This window comes from Pogona vitticeps, chromosome 1, assembly GCF_051106095.1.
Source record: "Pogona vitticeps strain Pit_001003342236 chromosome 1, PviZW2.1, whole genome shotgun sequence".
Lineage (NCBI taxonomy): Eukaryota > Metazoa > Chordata > Lepidosauria > Squamata > Agamidae > Pogona > Pogona vitticeps.
Window position 1 is genome coordinate 315,417,322 of NC_135783.1, and position 18,529 is coordinate 315,435,850.

At 41.5% G+C, this 18,529-nt stretch overlaps 1 protein-coding gene across 6 annotated transcripts in view; it reads right to left on the minus strand.

Annotated features, from left to right (window-relative positions):
* The window catches only part of BAZ1A (bromodomain adjacent to zinc finger domain 1A), a 97,840-nt gene that overhangs the window by 17,781 nt on the left and 61,530 nt on the right, over positions 1–18,529 (minus strand). For 4 of the 6 annotated variants that reach the window (XM_078392327.1, XM_078392315.1, XM_078392318.1 and 1 more), the window contains 8 exons: positions 17,660–18,247; positions 16,294–16,457; positions 15,763–15,917; positions 11,026–11,174; positions 9,474–9,551; positions 4,484–4,731; positions 4,172–4,392; positions 407–891 (listed from right to left, as the gene is read on the minus strand). In XM_078392327.1, the coding sequence (XP_078248453.1) occupies positions 407–891; positions 4,172–4,392; positions 4,484–4,731; positions 9,474–9,551; positions 11,026–11,174; positions 15,763–15,917; positions 16,294–16,457; positions 17,660–18,247 (2,088 nt within the window). The remainder of the gene's footprint in view (positions 1–406; positions 892–4,171; positions 4,393–4,483; positions 4,732–9,473; positions 9,552–11,025; positions 11,175–15,762; positions 15,918–16,293; positions 16,458–17,659; positions 18,248–18,529) is intronic. The other 2 variants (XM_078392333.1, XM_078392322.1) reach the window with 1 other exon arrangement.

Below are 18,529 nucleotides of genomic sequence, written 5' to 3' on the forward strand. Positions count from 1 at the left end.
TCTTAGCAGCTTCCTTAGGCATGTCCAACAGTTGTTTTAGCCATGTACAGCTACTTTTGGTTAATCTGGATATATACTGATAATAGCTGTTCCTTACTGCATAGTAAGCTTCTTCCCTGGCTGTCTATTACGCACAAGGAGGAAAAAGCAGCAAAATTATCTCAGATGAAGCAACAGTTCACTCACACCCACCCTCTTATGCTGGCTACTCTACATCACATTAGCAAAGCTTTTTTGTCATGCTTTGGATTTTTCTTTGTTCTCGACAGGAGTTAATAATGGCATGCACAGGGTGGGACAGTATGGCAGCAAACTGTTTCTCTAGGCAACCAAGATCTGACACCCCCACCAAATGAGCTGAATCCATTCAATGGTTTACATAATTTTTATTAAAGAATCAATGTACCTGTAGTTTGACGTTTTCTGCCCCTCTTTTTGGACTCTGTATCCTGAGGATAACTTTTTACTACAGAAATTGGAGGGCTTTTCTGTTTCCTTGTGTTCAAAGCATTAACAATTCTAAAGCCAAAAGAGCTGGAAGGGCTACTTGCTGGGGTATTATCTGCTGTCTTCCTCCTTCTGAGTTGTCTACGTGGACTGGTTAGCTCTATAAACTCATCTCTTTGTAACATGCCTCGATTGTGACGAGTAGTATGGCTATTAGGTCTTGATGATTTTGCTACCGATGGAGGAGCAGACTTTATTTTCCTTATGATTCTTCCGGTAGCTTTAAATGAAGATCCATCTGGTTTAGGTGTGTTGTGCTGACTCCGGGAGTTATACCTTCTGGAACTTTGTCGCTGGAAGCTTTGACTTGAAATAGTAGTGGTAAGTTTTGCAGCTCTTGGTCTTAAGGAAAGTTTTACCTGAGGTTTTCCTGATTTGGATAAGCTGTAAGAATTAACACAAGCATCAATTTATCTGTTCTTAAAACCAGCAAAATTTTACTTAATACTGGGAAGCGGATCATATAAATGAACTCAGCTAGTCCTCCTAAATGCAGAAGTGCACCACCAGTTTCTGTTCACCTTGGTTATTTATTTTTTAAAATGTATACTACCCTTCAATATAAACGTTCTCAGATAGCACTATAACAGCTGACTAAAAACCACAGTTCGCCAATTAAAAGCCTGGGAAAATAAAATTTCAGTAATTTCAGTGCATGGAGCAGTATAGTGAGGGAATGTACCCTGGAAAACTGAAAATAAAACCAGCAGGTTTGCAACTACAGTGGAGTCTCGACTTACGAACGGCTCTACTTACGTACTTTTCGACCTACGGACTTCTCCAGCCGCAAAATTTTACCTCAACTTGCGGCCGGAGAATCGAGCTACGGACCAGAAGGGGGAGGTGGGGAAAGCGCCCAATTCAAATTTGGTGCTTTTCCCGCCTCCCCCTTCCAGTCCGTAGGCCATAGGTTGTGCCTTCGGATGCATTGCAGGGCTTGTGTGTCGCCATGGGAGGCATCTCGGAGGTCCCCCCTGCCACCGATAGTGCTTCGGAGCCCATGGCGGTGGAGAAGCCCTGCAAGGCATCTGGAGGTCCCCTGCTGCTGCCACCACTGCTGGAAGTCGAGCTGCACTGGGCAACCCAAGCAGCGGCGGCAGCAGGGTGGGGGTCCCCAGATGTCTTCCATTGCTTCTCTGCCTGGAAGGCATCCGGAGGTCCCTCGCCGCCACCACTGGGAGCCGCGCCGGGCAACCTGAGCCATGCTTGGACTCCCAGGAGTCCGAGCATGGCTTGGGTTGCCTGGCGTGGCTCCCAGCAGCGGCGGCGGGGGACCTCCAGATGCCGCTGGGAGCCTTCGAAGCTCTCAAAGGGCTTCCTCCAATGTTGGGGGGAAAGTCCTTTGAGAGCTCGGAAGGCAAACAGGCAGGGAGAAAGGGCTGGAAATTCGAATATCCCGCCTTTTCTCCCTGCCTTCTTGCCTTTGGAGATTTCCGCCCGACATTGGAGGAAGCCAGTTGAGAGCTCGGAAGGCAATAAGGCAGGGAGAAAGGGCGGGAAATTCGAATTTCTAGCCTTTTTCTCCCTGCCTGTTTGCCTTCCAAGCTCTCAAAGGGCTTTCCCCCCAACATTGGAGGAAGCCCTTTGAGAGCTCCGAAGGCTCCCAGCCACGGCGGCAGCAGGGTGGGGTGGGGGTCTCCGGATGCCTTCCATTGCTTCTCTGCCTGGAAGGCATCCGGAGGTCCCCCACCCTGCCACTGCTGCTGGGAGCCGCGCTGCGCAACCCAAGCCATGCTCGGACTACCAGGACTCCAAGCATGGCTGGGGTTGCCCAGCACAGTGCAGCTGCCGGCGGTGGCGGCAGGGTGTGGGACCTCCAGATGCCTTCCAGGCAGAGAAGCAATGGAAGGCATCCGGACACCCCCTACCCTGCCGCCGCTTGGAGCTGTGCTGTGCCGGGCAACCCCAGCCATGCTCGGACTCCAACCATGGCTGGGATAGCCGGGCGCAGCTCGGCTCCCGGTGGCAGCGGCACGGGACCCCCGAAGGCCTTCCCCACCACCATGGGAGGCCTCTTGGAATGCCCCCCCTGCCGGTAGTGGCTCCGAAGCACTATCAGCGGTGGCGGGGGACCTCGATAGGCCTCCGGCAGCGGCGCCGAAGCCCTCAGAGTCCTCTGGTAGCCTCTATGGCTGCAGCGGGGGACCTCCGAGAGGCCTTTGGCAGCCGCGTCGAAACCCTCGGAGTCCTCCAACAGTAGCGATGGCAGCGGCGGGGGGACCCGTTGAAGACTTCGAAAAAGTAAAGTGATTTTAAAAATATTTATTTTTAATTTTTGTGTGTGTGTGTGTGGGGGGTTTCTTGGGCCAGATACGAATTAATAGGTTTTCAATGCATTCCTATGAGGAATGCATTTTCGACGGATGGACTTTTCGACCTACAGACTCTGTTCCAATACGGATTAATTCCGTAGGTCGAGACCCCACTGTAAAAGGGTACTGTACATCCTTGTGATTGCGTGAGCTTGAGCCCTCCTGAAGTTCTACTTCCATGTCCCTATCAAGGCGATCTGGTGGGGATAGGGTAGATTTCTTCTCCCATGTATTACCTAGGAGTGAACTCTCTATTGCAGCCTGGAAAATTGAGAGAGGTGAGAAGAAGAGAAAGGTGTGAAAAAGCCTACCCAGAATCTCCTCGATGGCAAATATAAGGGAGACAAATCTGAGGGCAGTTGGAAGGAAGGAGTTGGAGAAGCTGGTAGATGCCCCAGAGTGTAATGGAGAAGAGCTGGACCCTGCTGTATATCCTGGCTTTGAGGGGGCTCACCATAAAGGATCCTGAGCAGCCCAGAAGGCTGAAACTAAATTAAGGGTTACTCCTGAAACCAAGAATGGTCCAGTTAAGTGGAGTACTTGACCTTGACCCAAGAACACTGTTTGCACTGCAAGAGGTAGTTTCAACCATGTACTCTAGTCAGTGAAGGACATTAGAGAAGGGAGGCTAAAGGTTTGTAAATTTCGACCATTAGTTGAACTATATGGGTTCTAAATGGTGGAGAAACAATATACATAGTTCATAATAAATGTCTGTTCGTTGATTGACTACATAATGAAAAATATTGGTAAAACATTTGTAGTTCCCATCTACCGAGGAGGCATGTCCCTTCACAATCCTATAAAAACAACTATACATTTACCTGTGGATAAATAAACTTATTCTGAGCAAATATGTAAAGAAACAAACGTTAAAGATGCTTTTTACTTGGCTCACACTGTTAAACAATGTGAAGTATAATATTTTGAGATTTTCAGGAATACTTAAAAAATAGATGGTATCTTAAAAGAACTGCTGGATAGCTCAGTGGTTTAGGTATCTGGCTGTGGAGCCAGAGGTTGGGAATTTGATTATACACTGTGCCTCTTTGTTAAGGGCTGAACTTGATGATCCATAGGGTTCCTTCCAGCTCTGTAGTTCTAATATTATTATGAAATATGTTATACTTTTAGAAGATATTATAGTACCATGAAGTAAAGATTCTGTACCAAAGTATATGGAAGAATTATAAAAGTGGGATGTTTTGCTCACTTCTGTGTGTGAAGAGATGTTATGATGTAATGAGCATATAAATTTGAGGCCAATGTTGAAGATCAGTGGTGAAACCCTTGGGAATATGTAAAGTTTATACACACAGTTTCTGCAAAAGTGCTGATTGAGTTTGATTTACCTTTTTTCTTCCTCTTCCTGAGAATCAGAGTTGTAATTGTAATCTTCCTCTTCGTAATCTTCCTCTTCGCTCTGTCCATATGTGGTTTCATCGTCCTCCTCTTCAACTTGGTCTTCAATCTCTTCATCACTTTCCATAGAAGGTCTTTGGCGGGATGAGAGACGCCTAGAACGCTGTTTTGGTCGACATTCTGGACAAAACCAGTCTCCATCAGGGACTGCCTATTAAAGAGCCAGCATGTATTAGAAAATTCCATTCCATTACACTATACAAGCTCACAATTAGTATTTTAAAAATAAAATTCCTAGTTACCTTGAGCTTTGGCCTTATACAGTGGATATGATAGCCCCGATCACAGCTGTCACATAGCACCATGCTTTCAGCATCTCCTTTCTTTCTGCACATTTTACAACGAGCATTTAAGATGGATTTAGACCAGATTACACTTCGCTCCAGTGTTGAGAGGTGAAGAAAGATTTGGGACAAGCTAGCTGAAGAAAGTAGTGATTCTCTCCAGCGGTCCAAGACTGTTTTATGTGAACGACCACCATCACTGCCATCTTAACACATAAAATAACAAAGTAGAGCAGTTATGCTAAAACAGTTCAATTAATTCCCTACATGACACAGTGAAACTTCTAGCATTACCTGCTCCCAAGTTATGAGAACAAGCATCAATGTTAAAAAAAAATTTTTTTGGCAAAGTTCTCAAATGAGTCTCAACCTATACATCTGAGAGATCTGGTAGGCAGGGACTTCTAGAAAGGTTCTCATAAGGTGCAGAAATATAGTCATGGCACAGTAGGTAGGTTCTCTTATGTATCAGAAGCCAATAAAAGAATGGGTGGCAGAAAGTAGGAGCAGAGAGACGACCATTTTCCCAGGGGAGAAAAGTAAAATCCCCAAAATATATGAATCAGAAATTCTTTAACTTGTTCATTGGTGTAAGAGTTAATTTAGGAGGAAGAGTGATAGCATTTAGAAGTGGTTGTAGTAGATTCCATTCATTTGTCTGTATATTTGTTTATTTATTTGTTTGTTCATTCATTCATTTTCCACCTTCTGTTTCTTGGACTGAACACAGCCCTATATTCCCTTCAGGAGAGGAAAGAAATGGGGGAAAAAACAGAGCTACATTGAAGGAACAATTGGAGATGTTAATAATGTGGTTTCAGATAAACTAGGGAACCCATTCTGTGGTACTCCCACTAGTACAGGAGCAGCTAATTTGCTGCTGGTTCAGTTGGAAAACATACTGATTTCTTCTGTGGAAGAAAAAAAAGGGACTTACAGCTAGAATATAACATGCTGCAGAGGACCAGTTTTGGTAAATCTTCTAGTCTAAAGCAGGCTTGGGAAAAGGATTTGGGTATTATTATAGATGATGCTATCTTGAATTCCATATGGACCAATTCATCAATCAAAACAGTATGCAAAAATTAAAGAACACTAGCTAAAATTAGTAAATCAGTGGTATCTCAGACCATTAAAAATAAGTTAAGCAAGCTTGTCTAAAACGTTGGAGGACTTGTGAACAGATAGGGACTTACATTCATGTGTGGTGGTTCCACTCATTTGTTTTCTCTTTCTGAACATCAATATTTCATTAAATAGAGGCTATCACACCCCCAAAACCAAGGGGTTTCCCATATTAGGACTGTTACCTAGATATCTTAGGAATAATGTTTTGCTTTGGGACTCAAAAAGATTTCAACATTATGTGTAGCTGCCAGACTAGTTATAGCTTGCCACTGGAAATTAAAAAAACAAAACACTATACTATCTTGAGTTGGTTATCTAAGATCTTGTACCTGCCATTAATAGACCAACATGCTACCCATAGCAGATACACAAATACTGCAAGTCAATCAACTGTGTATGGTCACATGGAGAATCAGATTGCAATCTGTCGGACTACTACTTTTTGGGGATGAGCTGGAGCAAATCCCCAGCAAACAGAAGGATCATTTTAAAGGAGATAATTCCTGTTAAAGCAATAATTTCTGGTGTGATCAGGCCTTTGCAGTCATCTGCTCATACTCTAAGTTTCTATAAACATTGTTTCTCCTTGTCGAATACATAAAGTACAGTATATTATGAGATATTGGCCGCCTCCAATTTCTCATGTTGATTTTAGGAAATATATCCTTTTTCAATGGATCATTATTAAGTTTATGCTGAACCACTATAGATAAGATTTGCATGGTTTATTAGGCAAAATTATGTTGGTACAATTCCACTGGTTGAAATCAATTGAGGCACTGGAAGTAATTAATTAAAGAAGCTTCTTATCCCTCTTCTCTGCCCCATTTCAGCTTTGGAGGCTACCTAGGGTTCTCTTTTGCTATGGGGAAGTCTTGGAACACAGCAGGGAAGCCTTTAAATAAACAAAAACCACTGGTGGATCACTACAACTGGGAGTTGGGGCCACCACCAGTGATCCAAGAACAATTTGCCTAGTTTTTGTTTTTTATCCTTGTAACAGATTATTTTTAACCCAAATTAATTTTTTAAAAAAGAAAGAAAGAACAGGGAGATGAAAGGTTGTCTTTTTTCAGTTCATGGTACTATCACTATTTACTAGTAGAAGTGATTATTAGAGCAAACCATACAGAATAAAAATAATTTAAGATTCCACTTACAAATAAATAATCTCACTAGTTAGACAGTCATAATAAAGCTACATATATGAAAACTGAAGAAAAAATATAATTGACTTAAAATTTTTAATATTCAAAACTTTTCACTAGAGATTATTGTAGGTCCTTTTTCCATTTCTATCAAATAAGCAGATACAGGTTTGATGTACCGTATTTTACAGGTCAAGATACCAAGAAGCAAGGTAAAACTTTGTGAAGTATTTTATGCTTATGTACATACATCATTTTTAGCCTTTTGTTTCTGATCATGGGGCATTCTTGGCAAAGATACTGGAGTGGCATTGCTAGTTCCTACTCCAGGTGGATTGCATTTAGTCGGAACTCTCCACTATGTCCTGTCCGTCTTGGGTGTCCCTGCACGGCATAGCCCATAGCTTTTCTGAGTTACTCAAGCCCCTTCGCCACGACAAGGCAGCAATCCATGAAGGGGCTTGACATTGTCCAGGAGGCAGCAACAAAAATCATCCCAAAGAAAAGGAAATGCAAGAAAGCAAAATGGCTGTCCAACGAGGCCTTAGAAATAGCAGAGAGGAGAAGGGAAGCAGAATGCAAGGGAGATAGGGAAAGTTACGGAAGGTTGAATGCAGACTTCCAAAGAATAGCAAGGAGAGACAAGAGGGCCTTCTTAAATGAACAAGGCAAAGAAATAGAGGAAAATAACAGAAAAGGAAAAACCAGAGATCTGTTCAGGAAAATTGGAGATATTAGAGGAACATTTCGCGCAAAGATGGACATGATAAAGGACAAAAATGGGAGGGACCTAACAGAAGCAGAAGACATCAAGAAGAGGTGGCAAGAATACACAGAGGAATTATATCAGAAAGATGTGGATATCCCGGACAACCCAGACAATGCAGCTGCTGACCTTGAGCCAGACATCCTGGAGAGTGAAGTCAAGTGGGCCTTAGAAAGCCTGGCTAACAACAAGGCCAGTGGAGGTGATGGCATTCCAGTTGAACTATTTAAAATCTTGAAAGATGATGCTGTTAAGGTGCTACATTCAATATGCCAGCAAGTTTGGAAAACCCAACAGTGGCCAGAGGATTGGAAAAGATCAGTCTACATCCCAATCCCAAAGAAAGGCAGTGCCAAAGAATGCTCCAACTACCGCACAATTGCACTCATTTCACATGCTAGCAAGGTTATGCTCAAAATCCTCCAAGGTAGGCTTCAGCAGTATGTGGACTGAGAACTCCCAGAAGTACAAGCTGAATTCCGAAGAGGCAGAGGCACTCGAGACCAAATTGCTAACTTGCGCTGGATTATGGAGAAAGCCAGAGAGTTCCAGAAAAATATCTACTTCTGCTTCATCGACTATGCAAAAGCCTTTGACTGTGTGGACCACAACAAACTATGGCAAGTTCTTAAAGCAATGGGAGTGCCTGACCACCTTATCTATCTCCTGAGAAACCTATATGTGGGACAGGAAGCAACAGTTAGAACTGGCTATGGAACAACTGATTGGTTCAAAATTGGGAAAGGAGTACGACAGGGCTGTATATTGTCCCCCAGCTTATTCAACTTATATGCAGAATACATCATGCGGAAGGCTGGACTGGAGGAATCCCAAACCGGAATTAAGATTGCCGGAAGAAACATCAACAACCTCCGATATGCAGATGACACCACTCCGATGGCTGAAAGTGAGGAGGAATTAAAGAACCTTGTAATGAGGGTGAAAGAGGAGAGTGCAAAAAACGGTCTGAAACTCAACATCAAAAAAACTAAGATCATGGCCACTGGTCCCATCACCTCCTGGGAAATAGAAGGGGAAGATATGGAGGCAGTGACAGATTTTATTTTCCTGGGCTCCATGATCACTGCAGATGGAGACAGCAGCCACAAAATTAAAAGGCGCCTGCTTCTTGGGAGGAAAGCGATGACAAATCTTGACAGCATCTTAAAAAGCAGAGACATCACCTTGCCAACAAAAGTCCGAATAGTCAAAGCTATGGTTTTTCCTGTCGTGATGTATGGAAGTGAGAGCTGGACCATAAAGAAAGCAGACCGCCGAAGAATTGATGCCTTTGAATTGTGGTGCTGGAGGAGACTCTTGAGAATCCCCTGGACTGCAAGGAGAACAAACCTATCAATTCTAAAGGAAATCAACCCTGAGTGCTCACTGGAAGGACAGATCCTGAAGCTGAGGCTCCAGTACTTTGGCCATCTAATGAGAAGAAAAGACTCCCTGGAAAAGACACTGATGTTGGGAAAGTGTGATGGCAAGAGGAGAAGGGGACGACCGAGGATGAGATGGCTGGACAGTGTCTGCGAAGCAACCAATATGAATTTGACACAACTCCAGGAGGCAGTAGAAGATAGGAGGGCCTGGCGTGCTCTGGTCCATGGGGTCATGAAGAGTCGGACACGACTAAACGACAAACGACATACATCATTCATTGTTTCAAAATTTTAAAACAGCAATTATTATATGGGGTCTGTGGGATTTTCAGATTTTAACTCGTAAACTACCCAGGGCAGTGTGTGCACTAATGGGGTAGTATATAAAAATAAATAAATGAATAAATAAATAAATAAACTTTTCTTCATTGTGCTTTAAAGAGATTATATGCCATATAAATTTACAGAAAAATTAAATGTAATTTTATAAGCTCATATATGGAAGAATGTCAATAGTGTACCATAATTCTGACTAGACTGATCTTCTCTCTTCCTTCTTTTATCCCCTTTCTGGTCTCTCTTATGTTCTTCTACATCACCTAGTATTAAACATATAGAATTATTTTAAGTCTGGTCTGAATCACAATGAAATCTTCTCCCCAGAATTCTCAAAACCAGTCTGATTTTACTAATTTTGAAGGTACTTGTGTAATGGCCCTTTTTAGTCAGTAAATGAGAACAGTTAAATCTCTTCTGCAAGAAGAAGATATTTTGCCACTTACTCATTGAGTTTTAAGACAATTTGGAAATATCGCAGCAAGGTTCCTGTCCATTTCTTGAAAAGGAGATGACATTTCTCCATTAAATTATTGGAAATAGTTGCAAGTGGATGGGGATATCTAAAGCAGATATCTTATTCTATCATTTTATAAAATGGATTACGTGTCTCACATAGAGTGTGAAGCAAAAAGGATATAATATCCTGTAACTGCCTCCCGTGTAACAACTGCAAATGTTTTTACTGTCCTGACTGTAAATATTTTTGTGTGTTTGTGTGTATGTTGTTGTTATGTGCAGTCAAGTCAGAACTGACTTATAGCAACCCTAATAAGGGCTTTTAAGGTAAGTGAGATATTTAAGGAGTGGCTTTACCAGTTCAACACCCCCAGTGAGCTTCCAGGGATGAGTGGGGATTCAAACCTAGGCCTTATCCTTTGTCCAACACTCTATCCACTCGTACACCACACTGGATAGCTAAGCATTTATGTAGCAACTGGAAAAGATTTTCTAAACTCATTAAAACAATTAGATTTGAAATATTTACAGTTTTCATTACTCTGCTTTATAAACTATGTTTTGCTGCCACAGCACAAACTCTTTAGACTTATGTACACACTTAGTACAACTGCATTTCCAAATCATTGATGGCAGCCTGAAACAGAATGCAATTTACATAGGCTATTTCAGAAGATGCATTTCAGAAGATGGAAGTAATGCATTAAAAATAACAACGTTCCCTGTAGCACATGCCTTTTAATAGTAACAAGAGGCAACAATGTTAAGTCTTTTGAGACTGACCATGCATTACATTTTTGGGATACTGAGTAACATTTACTATTTGTTTCCCAACCATTGAGTGACTATATTTATATTTTAATTTTTTTGAACAAAATACATTAGGTATTTTGGATTGCATTTTGAATGCTACACTTTTTTATGTTCTTACTGTCCAGCTATTCAATATGTGAAAATCGACTGTACCTTGTTCAGCTCATGCAATCTAAGGAAGTGAATCTTGGCTTCAGGCATGACCACAGCATTAGTACACTCCTCCCTTCTGTTGTTTTTCGCAAGTTAATTGGGCATGTCTGCCAGGTCACCTGATTCTACAGCAGCAATTTTGCAGACCAGCTCCAGAATAAGCATCTCTCCTTTTACAGACTTTCTACTGTAACAAGGTGTTTATATAAGTTAAACAAAATGTCAACACATTCTTGGTGGATTGCGACTCCTTTCTCCTTTATAAATTGGGATCAAATAGGTGAGCAGAAGGCTTTATATGTAAGTACTCACCAAGTGGGGATTTGAGGAATTTGCGTTCAATGCCTTGTTCTATCTGAAGCAGTGCCAAGGCCAAGTAATGGACTGCATTATTCACAGGCTGTGGAGTACTTGTATTAGTTGAAGCAGTGCTTCTAGGTTCAGGTTTTAATCCAATCAATCTGAAATAAAATGTAAAGCCCATTTGTTTTTATTACTGTTTCAAGTGACAGTGATTGGCAGGACAAGAATGTATAAACTTCCACTTAATGCAATCTTCCTAATTATCCACTTTTCAGCATGGCTTCATTAGTTGTTCCCAGCCCCACTCAAGACATAACTGTTAGTTTGTTGGCCTTTCTGTTTGTGAGATATTGCTCATTTCTCCAATGATTGCTGCTTTTCACTTTAACACATGCACAATTCATCTTAATTTGTGTGGAGAAGAAAGGTAATACAGCTGCCAAACAAGCAGCAGTGTCAGTCTCTATACCAAACACTGGGCTTTTGGGAGGGGAGAAAAGCAATCAGTGGTTACACCACTGCTTTAACTCTAATATGAAATTACTCCAGTTTTTCAACTCACAACTTTGCAAATTTTGCATGTTTGCTTGAAAGCACTGTAACCTTCCTTTTCATACAGTCTCTCTCCACTGTTCAAATGTTTTCTGCTCCCATCTTCCTTCTGCTTGGCTACATTTGCCACTCAGTTGACAAGCATGAGGTTAGGTATGAAAAGAAATCCTGAACAAGGTGAGTTTCAAATTCTTTAGTCTCCATACTCCTGATTTCTAAAGAGGAAGCCCTGTTAGTCTGTTCCAAGCAGCTTTATTTCAGTGTGATGTCATTGATCAAAATCCATTTCTTCAGACATAGAAGTGCAAATACATATCTTGTGTAGTTATTCCATAGCAGTGAGATTTATGTCCAGGTAAGGAAACAGGCAACAGACAAATCAACAATGATTTGATAACCCAGGAATGTGACTATCAAGCTGTTAGTTAATAGAGCCTGGCCTGGGTGGCAAGATAAGAAGCTAGCTACCTGTGTGTGATTTTTAGATGGATTTGTTATGCATGACTGCTTTGGCTGGATTTTTAGTACTACAGTGGTGCCTCGCACAGCGAGGTTAATCCGTCCTGGATTAACCCTCGCTGTGTGAAACATCGCTGAGCGGGGCAGAAAAGCCCATTGGAACGCATTAAACATCGTTTAATGCGTTCCAAATCGGCTGAAAACTCACCGTTCAGCGATGCTTCCGGGGTCTGGCAGCCATTTTCGCGCCCTCCCCTCGCTAAACGAGGGCACAAAAATGGCTGCGATCAGCTGTTCCGCGGCTTCAAAATGGCCGCCGGAACAGCCGAAAGGGCCGGGCGCAGCGTTTTCGCGCCCTTGGTAAGCAAGGGGAGAGCGCGAAAACGCGCGCAGCCATTTCGGCTGTTCCGGCAGCGTTTTCGCGCCCTCCCCTTGCTTACCAAGGGCGCGAAAACGCTGCACCTGGCCCTTTCGGCTGTTCCGGCGGCCATTTTGAAGCCGCGGAACAGCTGATCGGCGGGTCGCAAAGCGAAGGTCGGTAAGCGAACCGCTTATCGACCTTCGCTCTGCGATTTTCGCCCATTGGGGCCATCGCTGTGCGATCGCATTAGCGATCGCGAAAGCGTCCTCGTAGAGCGAATTCATCGCTCTACAAGGCGCTCGTTGTGCGAGGCACCACTGTACTTGTGTTTTTTTCTATTTCTCAGAGTGTCATTTGGGTTTTTAAAAAATATTTGTATACTTATTCTTAAACACCAACATATCTCCCCCACTCTGGCTGCTTTGCACTGGTTGCCCGTCCGTTTCTGCGTTGACTTCAAAGTGTTGATGATTACATGTGGAGCCCTAGACGGTTTGGGACCTCAGTGCCTGGCGGATCATCTTCTCCCACCCAGATCTACCCGAGTCACCCGACATAGCCAGCAGGGACGGCTGAGGGGTCTGACGCCGAGGGAGACCCGGAAGGAAAAAACAAGAAATCGGGCCTTCTTGGCGGTGGCCCCTTGGCTGTGGAACACCCTCCCTACTGAAATTCGGCTGGCACCCTCGCTGGGCATTTTCAAAAGCCAGCTGAAAACTTGGCTATTTAAGCAGGCCTTCCGTTCAGTCAATTAAGTCATTCTTATTTTCCTCTTTTATTTTTGCCATCTTGGGACTCTTTGCTTTAAATTAACTGCTAAAATTGTAAATTTATGATATTATATTTTATATCGTTTTGTTTTTTAATGTAAAACTGTATATTTTAAATTGTTTATATCTTCTAAGTTGTGAGCCGCCCAGACTGTGTCTAGATGGGCAGCATATAAATGCAATAAATAAATAAATAAATAAAAATAAATAAATAGATAGATAAATAGATAAATAAATAAATAAATAAATAAATTTGATATTGCCTTTTAATGATGTAAGATGCCTTTTTATATTCATTGCTCTTAACTTTAAATCTTATCTTCCAGTGTTGTAAGCTGCCTTGGGTCCTTTTCAAGGAGAAAAGTGGGGTAAAATATTTTAAATAAATTTTTAAAAAGTAGAATTGGCTGCCACAGGAATGTTGAAAGCTGTTTATAGGACAGAAGGAGTCAGGAGAATGAGTCTGGAATACCACAAATAGACAAACTGGAAAATACTGGAAACAGCAGAAATGGATATGCTAACAGAATGGTTGAATCCAAAAAAGAAAAAGGACCATCGGGAAACTTGGCTGCCACTATATACATGGTTGCAAAAAAGACCAGCTACATAATTAATAATGAGAATTACAAAATACCTGTCTGAATTTAGATTTTTCTATATAATGTATATATTTTTGTATGATACAGTGGTGCCCCGCTTGACGACGATAATCCGTTCCAGCAAAATCGCTGTAGAGCAAAATCGTCATCAAGCGAAAGAAAAAAAAAACCATTGAAATGTATTCGCGAAGGCTTTCACGGTCGGGATCTAATGGTTGTTCTGGGTTTTTCAGGCTCTTTGGCCGTGTTCTGAAGGTTGTTCTTCCTGACGTTTCGCCAGTCTCTGTGGCCGGCATCTTCAGAGGACAGCAACCTGTACTCTGGACAGGTTGCTGTCCTCTGAAGATGCCGGCCACAGAGACTGGCGAAACGTCACAAAGAACAACCTTCAGAACACGGCCAAAGAGCCCGAAAAACCCAGAACACCCATTGAAATGCATTAAAAACCGGTTAATGCGTTCCAATGGGCGAAATACCTCACTGTCCAGCGAAGAAATGGGCGGCCATTTTCCGGTGCCTGTCTTGCGAAGAATCCGTCCTGAACACAGCAGGGAGCCATTTTGAAAACCCGACGATCAGCTGTTTTTGATCATCGTTAAGTGAAAAATCGGTTCCCCAAGAAGGGAACCTATCGTCGTCAAATGAAAAAAGCCCATTAAAAACATCGTTTTACGATCGCAATAGCGATTACAAAAAACTAATCGTACAGCAGATTCGTCGTCTAATGGGGTCGTCATGAAGTGGGGCACCACTGTAATTGGAATTATTCTTAGAAGATATTATTTATAATTATTATGGGAAAAAATATTGATTTGTTCAAATCCACCCCCTCTAAATGTATCCTTATTCCAGTTATCCCTTACCCTACTGTACCTCTATAAAGAGAAAAAAAGAGAAGGCAGAGTCTGTCTAGGGAGACAACCATTTTATATCCATATTACAGAATGCTCGGTTATTAATATATACAGTCCATTAAGAACCCTTCATCTCTACTGAGGCCCTTAGAAATACAAGGCAAACAGGACAATCCTTGCACAACAGAACAGATGACACAACTCTGATAACAGCAATGGCAACATAGAGAAACCTTCAGTCTCTCAGGACACTCGTTATGGATCTCAAAATGGCCATTATGGGGGTGGGGAAAGGGAGACCCTAAGAAGGAGACAGCAGAAATTGGCTATATAAACAATTTCTCATTTTATTTTATTTATTTATTTAATTATTATTGGATTTATATCCCGCCCTTCTAGACAGGAGTCTACTCAGGGCGGCTCACAACATACTGTGCACAAACAAATAAAACAACCATTAAAATCTACAATAATAATATGATAAAGATGGGAGAATAAACAACAAAAGCCAAGAAAGTACAATCAAGAATTGGCGGGAGGGAAGGCCTGCCTAAAGAGCCAAGTTTTTAATTGACTTTTTAGTTTTGCTTCCCCTCTCTTTTTCTTTTGCCAACACACTTTCCATGTTCAACTAAGCAGCATAAAACAGGCAGGACATCTGAAACTAATTCAATGTGTTGTTACTGTTTTAAGGTTAAAGAACTTCCTCTTTATTTTAAAACAAAAGCCATCAACCCAGCCTCAAGCAATCCTCAGCAGTACATGCTGGGAAGGGGAATGTCTGCCTGTCCATACTTTTGCCATGGCTCCTCCTGCAGTTAACAGCTCTGCCCTCTGACCACCTAGTCATAATGGAGACCAGCCAGCATCAGTATGAACCCTCCCCACAAACCACCTCTTTTTGTCTTCTCTGCCAGAGTTCTGAAAAACAATAGCAGTGGATTTTCCCACAGCTGAATAGAGAGGGTTCAAATCCTTCAGTCCTGAGACATCCTGCCTGAGGCAACTTAACTTATATACTGCCCATCTAGCCTGAGGCCACTCTGGGCTGTTCACAACATCAATAACTATAGCCTTAGTTAAGTAGCTACAGAAAACATTTCATCATTTTTTTCAGTTATCTTTTGCCCCTTCTCAAAAAATCTTACCTGTCTTTTGCAAGTGCTTTCGGCTGATCATCTATTTCCATCTCTTCAACATCTCCAGTCACAGCTTTAACAATACCATTTTCTTTGTTCTCTTCATTTAGGAGCTCATACTGCCCATTTTCCAAGGCAAACCTCCAACTTTGCCGGTCTGTTACCTACAGACAGTGTATTTACTATGAGGCTTAACACATGCAGCAAAACTTGAAGACAGTTTTTAAGTTGCATTTTCTAGCACATAAAAATATCAGACAAAATCCTGTTGGTGCTTTATGTACGTGTTAATTTGCACAACTCACTGTAACAAATTGCTTCTAACTAGTGCAGTGCCAACTGCACTATGAGATGCATGCCTGTGCAACATGTACACTCCTAACAATGCAACTGGTGCTTTTGCTGGTTCTAATTCATTGTGGCAGTTATATAGTTTAAATTAGACATGTATAAACCACCAACAGGATTCTGAACATTCTCTCCATACAATTTGGTAGCTTTACAAGTGCCATTCTTCATAAAGTACAAGAAGTAAAATACCTTAATGGAGCCCAGAGTTCCTTGGAAGATTCTGTCTTCAATATCCAAGAGAAAGTCCCTGAGCCTTAATTCAAGTTGTTTTTCTGCAGACATTAGAGATGCATCATGGATATTCTGTGTTCTTCCTCGCCCTAGATGTGGCTTGATGTCATTCTGAGCTTTCTCTGTAACAGAGGCCAAGGATATAAGTAACAGTTTACATTTCCATAACCAGAATATACAGCTTCTTCAAATGCAGACGAAAAAGGAGACCACCTAATCACACATAAGCCCTAAGCAAACATTCAGTATTAATAGATGTTCTCATCAATACAGGTGACTATCTCCAAGACAGAATCCTCATTCTTCTCAAGCAGAATTTAGCGGCAGTATCTTCTCAAACAGTGAAAGAGAGAAGACACTTAAAAAACATACAGCATAAGCTAAGAAGAGATCAAAATGTAAATATTGGCAATTTACTGCGGCAAGTAATATCCTTCACCTGTTTTTTTTCAAAAATTATCTTTTGATGACAGAACTTCAGTTTCACAAAAAAATGGCAACAGTACTACAAAATAGTTTAATAAGCAATAGAAAGTCTAAAACTCAACAAAGCCTGGCTCCCAGCACTGAAAAATACAGCCTGCAAAAGGTCAATGAACTCTACCCAGCCACAAGGACTGGTGATCACTGCACACAAAAGACTAGCTAACGACACCCATCAATCACAGTGACATATCATCTCTCCCCCTTATTACAACAAATACACCCACAACAAAAAACACGCTGATCACCATAATCACCCAATCTCCTGAAATGGACAAATGCTGATCCCACAGCTATAAATACTCAACCATCCCACAAACTGCACCAGAGCACAGACAGAGTTCTGACTCCTATTCTCTGAAGATGCCGGCCACAGAGACTGGTGAAATGTTAGGAAGAAAAACCTTAAGAACGGCCAAAGAGCCCGAAAAACCCACAACAATCAATTAAAAAAAACACAACAAATAATTTAAGTAGATCATCCCTATTTAACATTTTTGGGTTATGCAGATATTATTTTATTAATATGAACTATTACAAGATGTAAAATATTCCACATTTATTAACATTTAGTTTTATACTAATACACTGTCTCAAGCCACTGGCTATTATACAAAAATTCATTTAATAAATTGTGCTTTAAAAATTTGTAGCAAAATCCTAAAGGAGTTAACAGTGCAGAGAATACAAGAAATACAGCATGTTTCTATTTGTAAGGTATTTTCCATATTTATTTTGTGAAACAGCTCATGATGGGAAGAAGTATTATAGAAATAAAACTAGACCTGTGACAACCAATGGAAACTAGAATACATTAAAAAAATCTAGACTATTTATTTACCTGAAATATGGAATTTTTCCACAGGAAAACTGTTCAGTTTTTCATATATTCTGTTTTTTTCCTGCAAAAGCATTTCCTTTAAGGCACTTTCTCTGTATCCTCGAGAATTTAGAGCTACTAGAAGTTGTTCCAGTTGTTCCCGAGAACTGTAAAAACACCAGCGATTTGGTTTATGTACTGGTTGTGGCACCTGACCTTGGTGAACATTAGAGGTAGATTCTGTCTTTAAAGATTCTCCAGTTTTAGTGACTGTTTGAGATTTATCTGCAGTACAAACTTGTACATTATTTTGGAATGATGATGGCCGAGGTATCAACATATCTTCTGTTAGACCAGAATAGTCTTCTTCGACGAATAATCCTGGAACAGATAGGAAAATCCAGTATCGTCGGTAGAGACGGTCACGGCCTAAAGGGGAGATATTTGTACAGGCTGTGGCTTTTTGAATTTTTTCTGTAAGTTCCCTTTCTTTAATTTGCTGCTCCTGTTTTAAAGCTTCTTCCTCTTCTGGAGAGAATGGCTCACACTTTTCACCAGTAGTTTCTACTTGCTTTGCCAGATCTTTAAAGCCATTCTGTCCTCTTCTTCCTAAAACAGGCAGTAAGAGAACTTACACAACCATGTGCAATACAATTTATAAGTCCTTTCAGTGCACTATGTTTATGTGGCTAGTCTAGTACTGTAGTAAGTCACGACTACATTGAATCAATGGAGCGTACAGAGTTGACTCACCAAATCCCCCAAAAATACAATGGGCCTACTCTAATTATAACTTACTTCTAGATTTCAGCCACTGAGTTGGAAAGAAAGGCTTAATATTTTCCCCCCTAAATTTGCAGCTTTATTAGATCTGCTTTTAATGGCCATGGG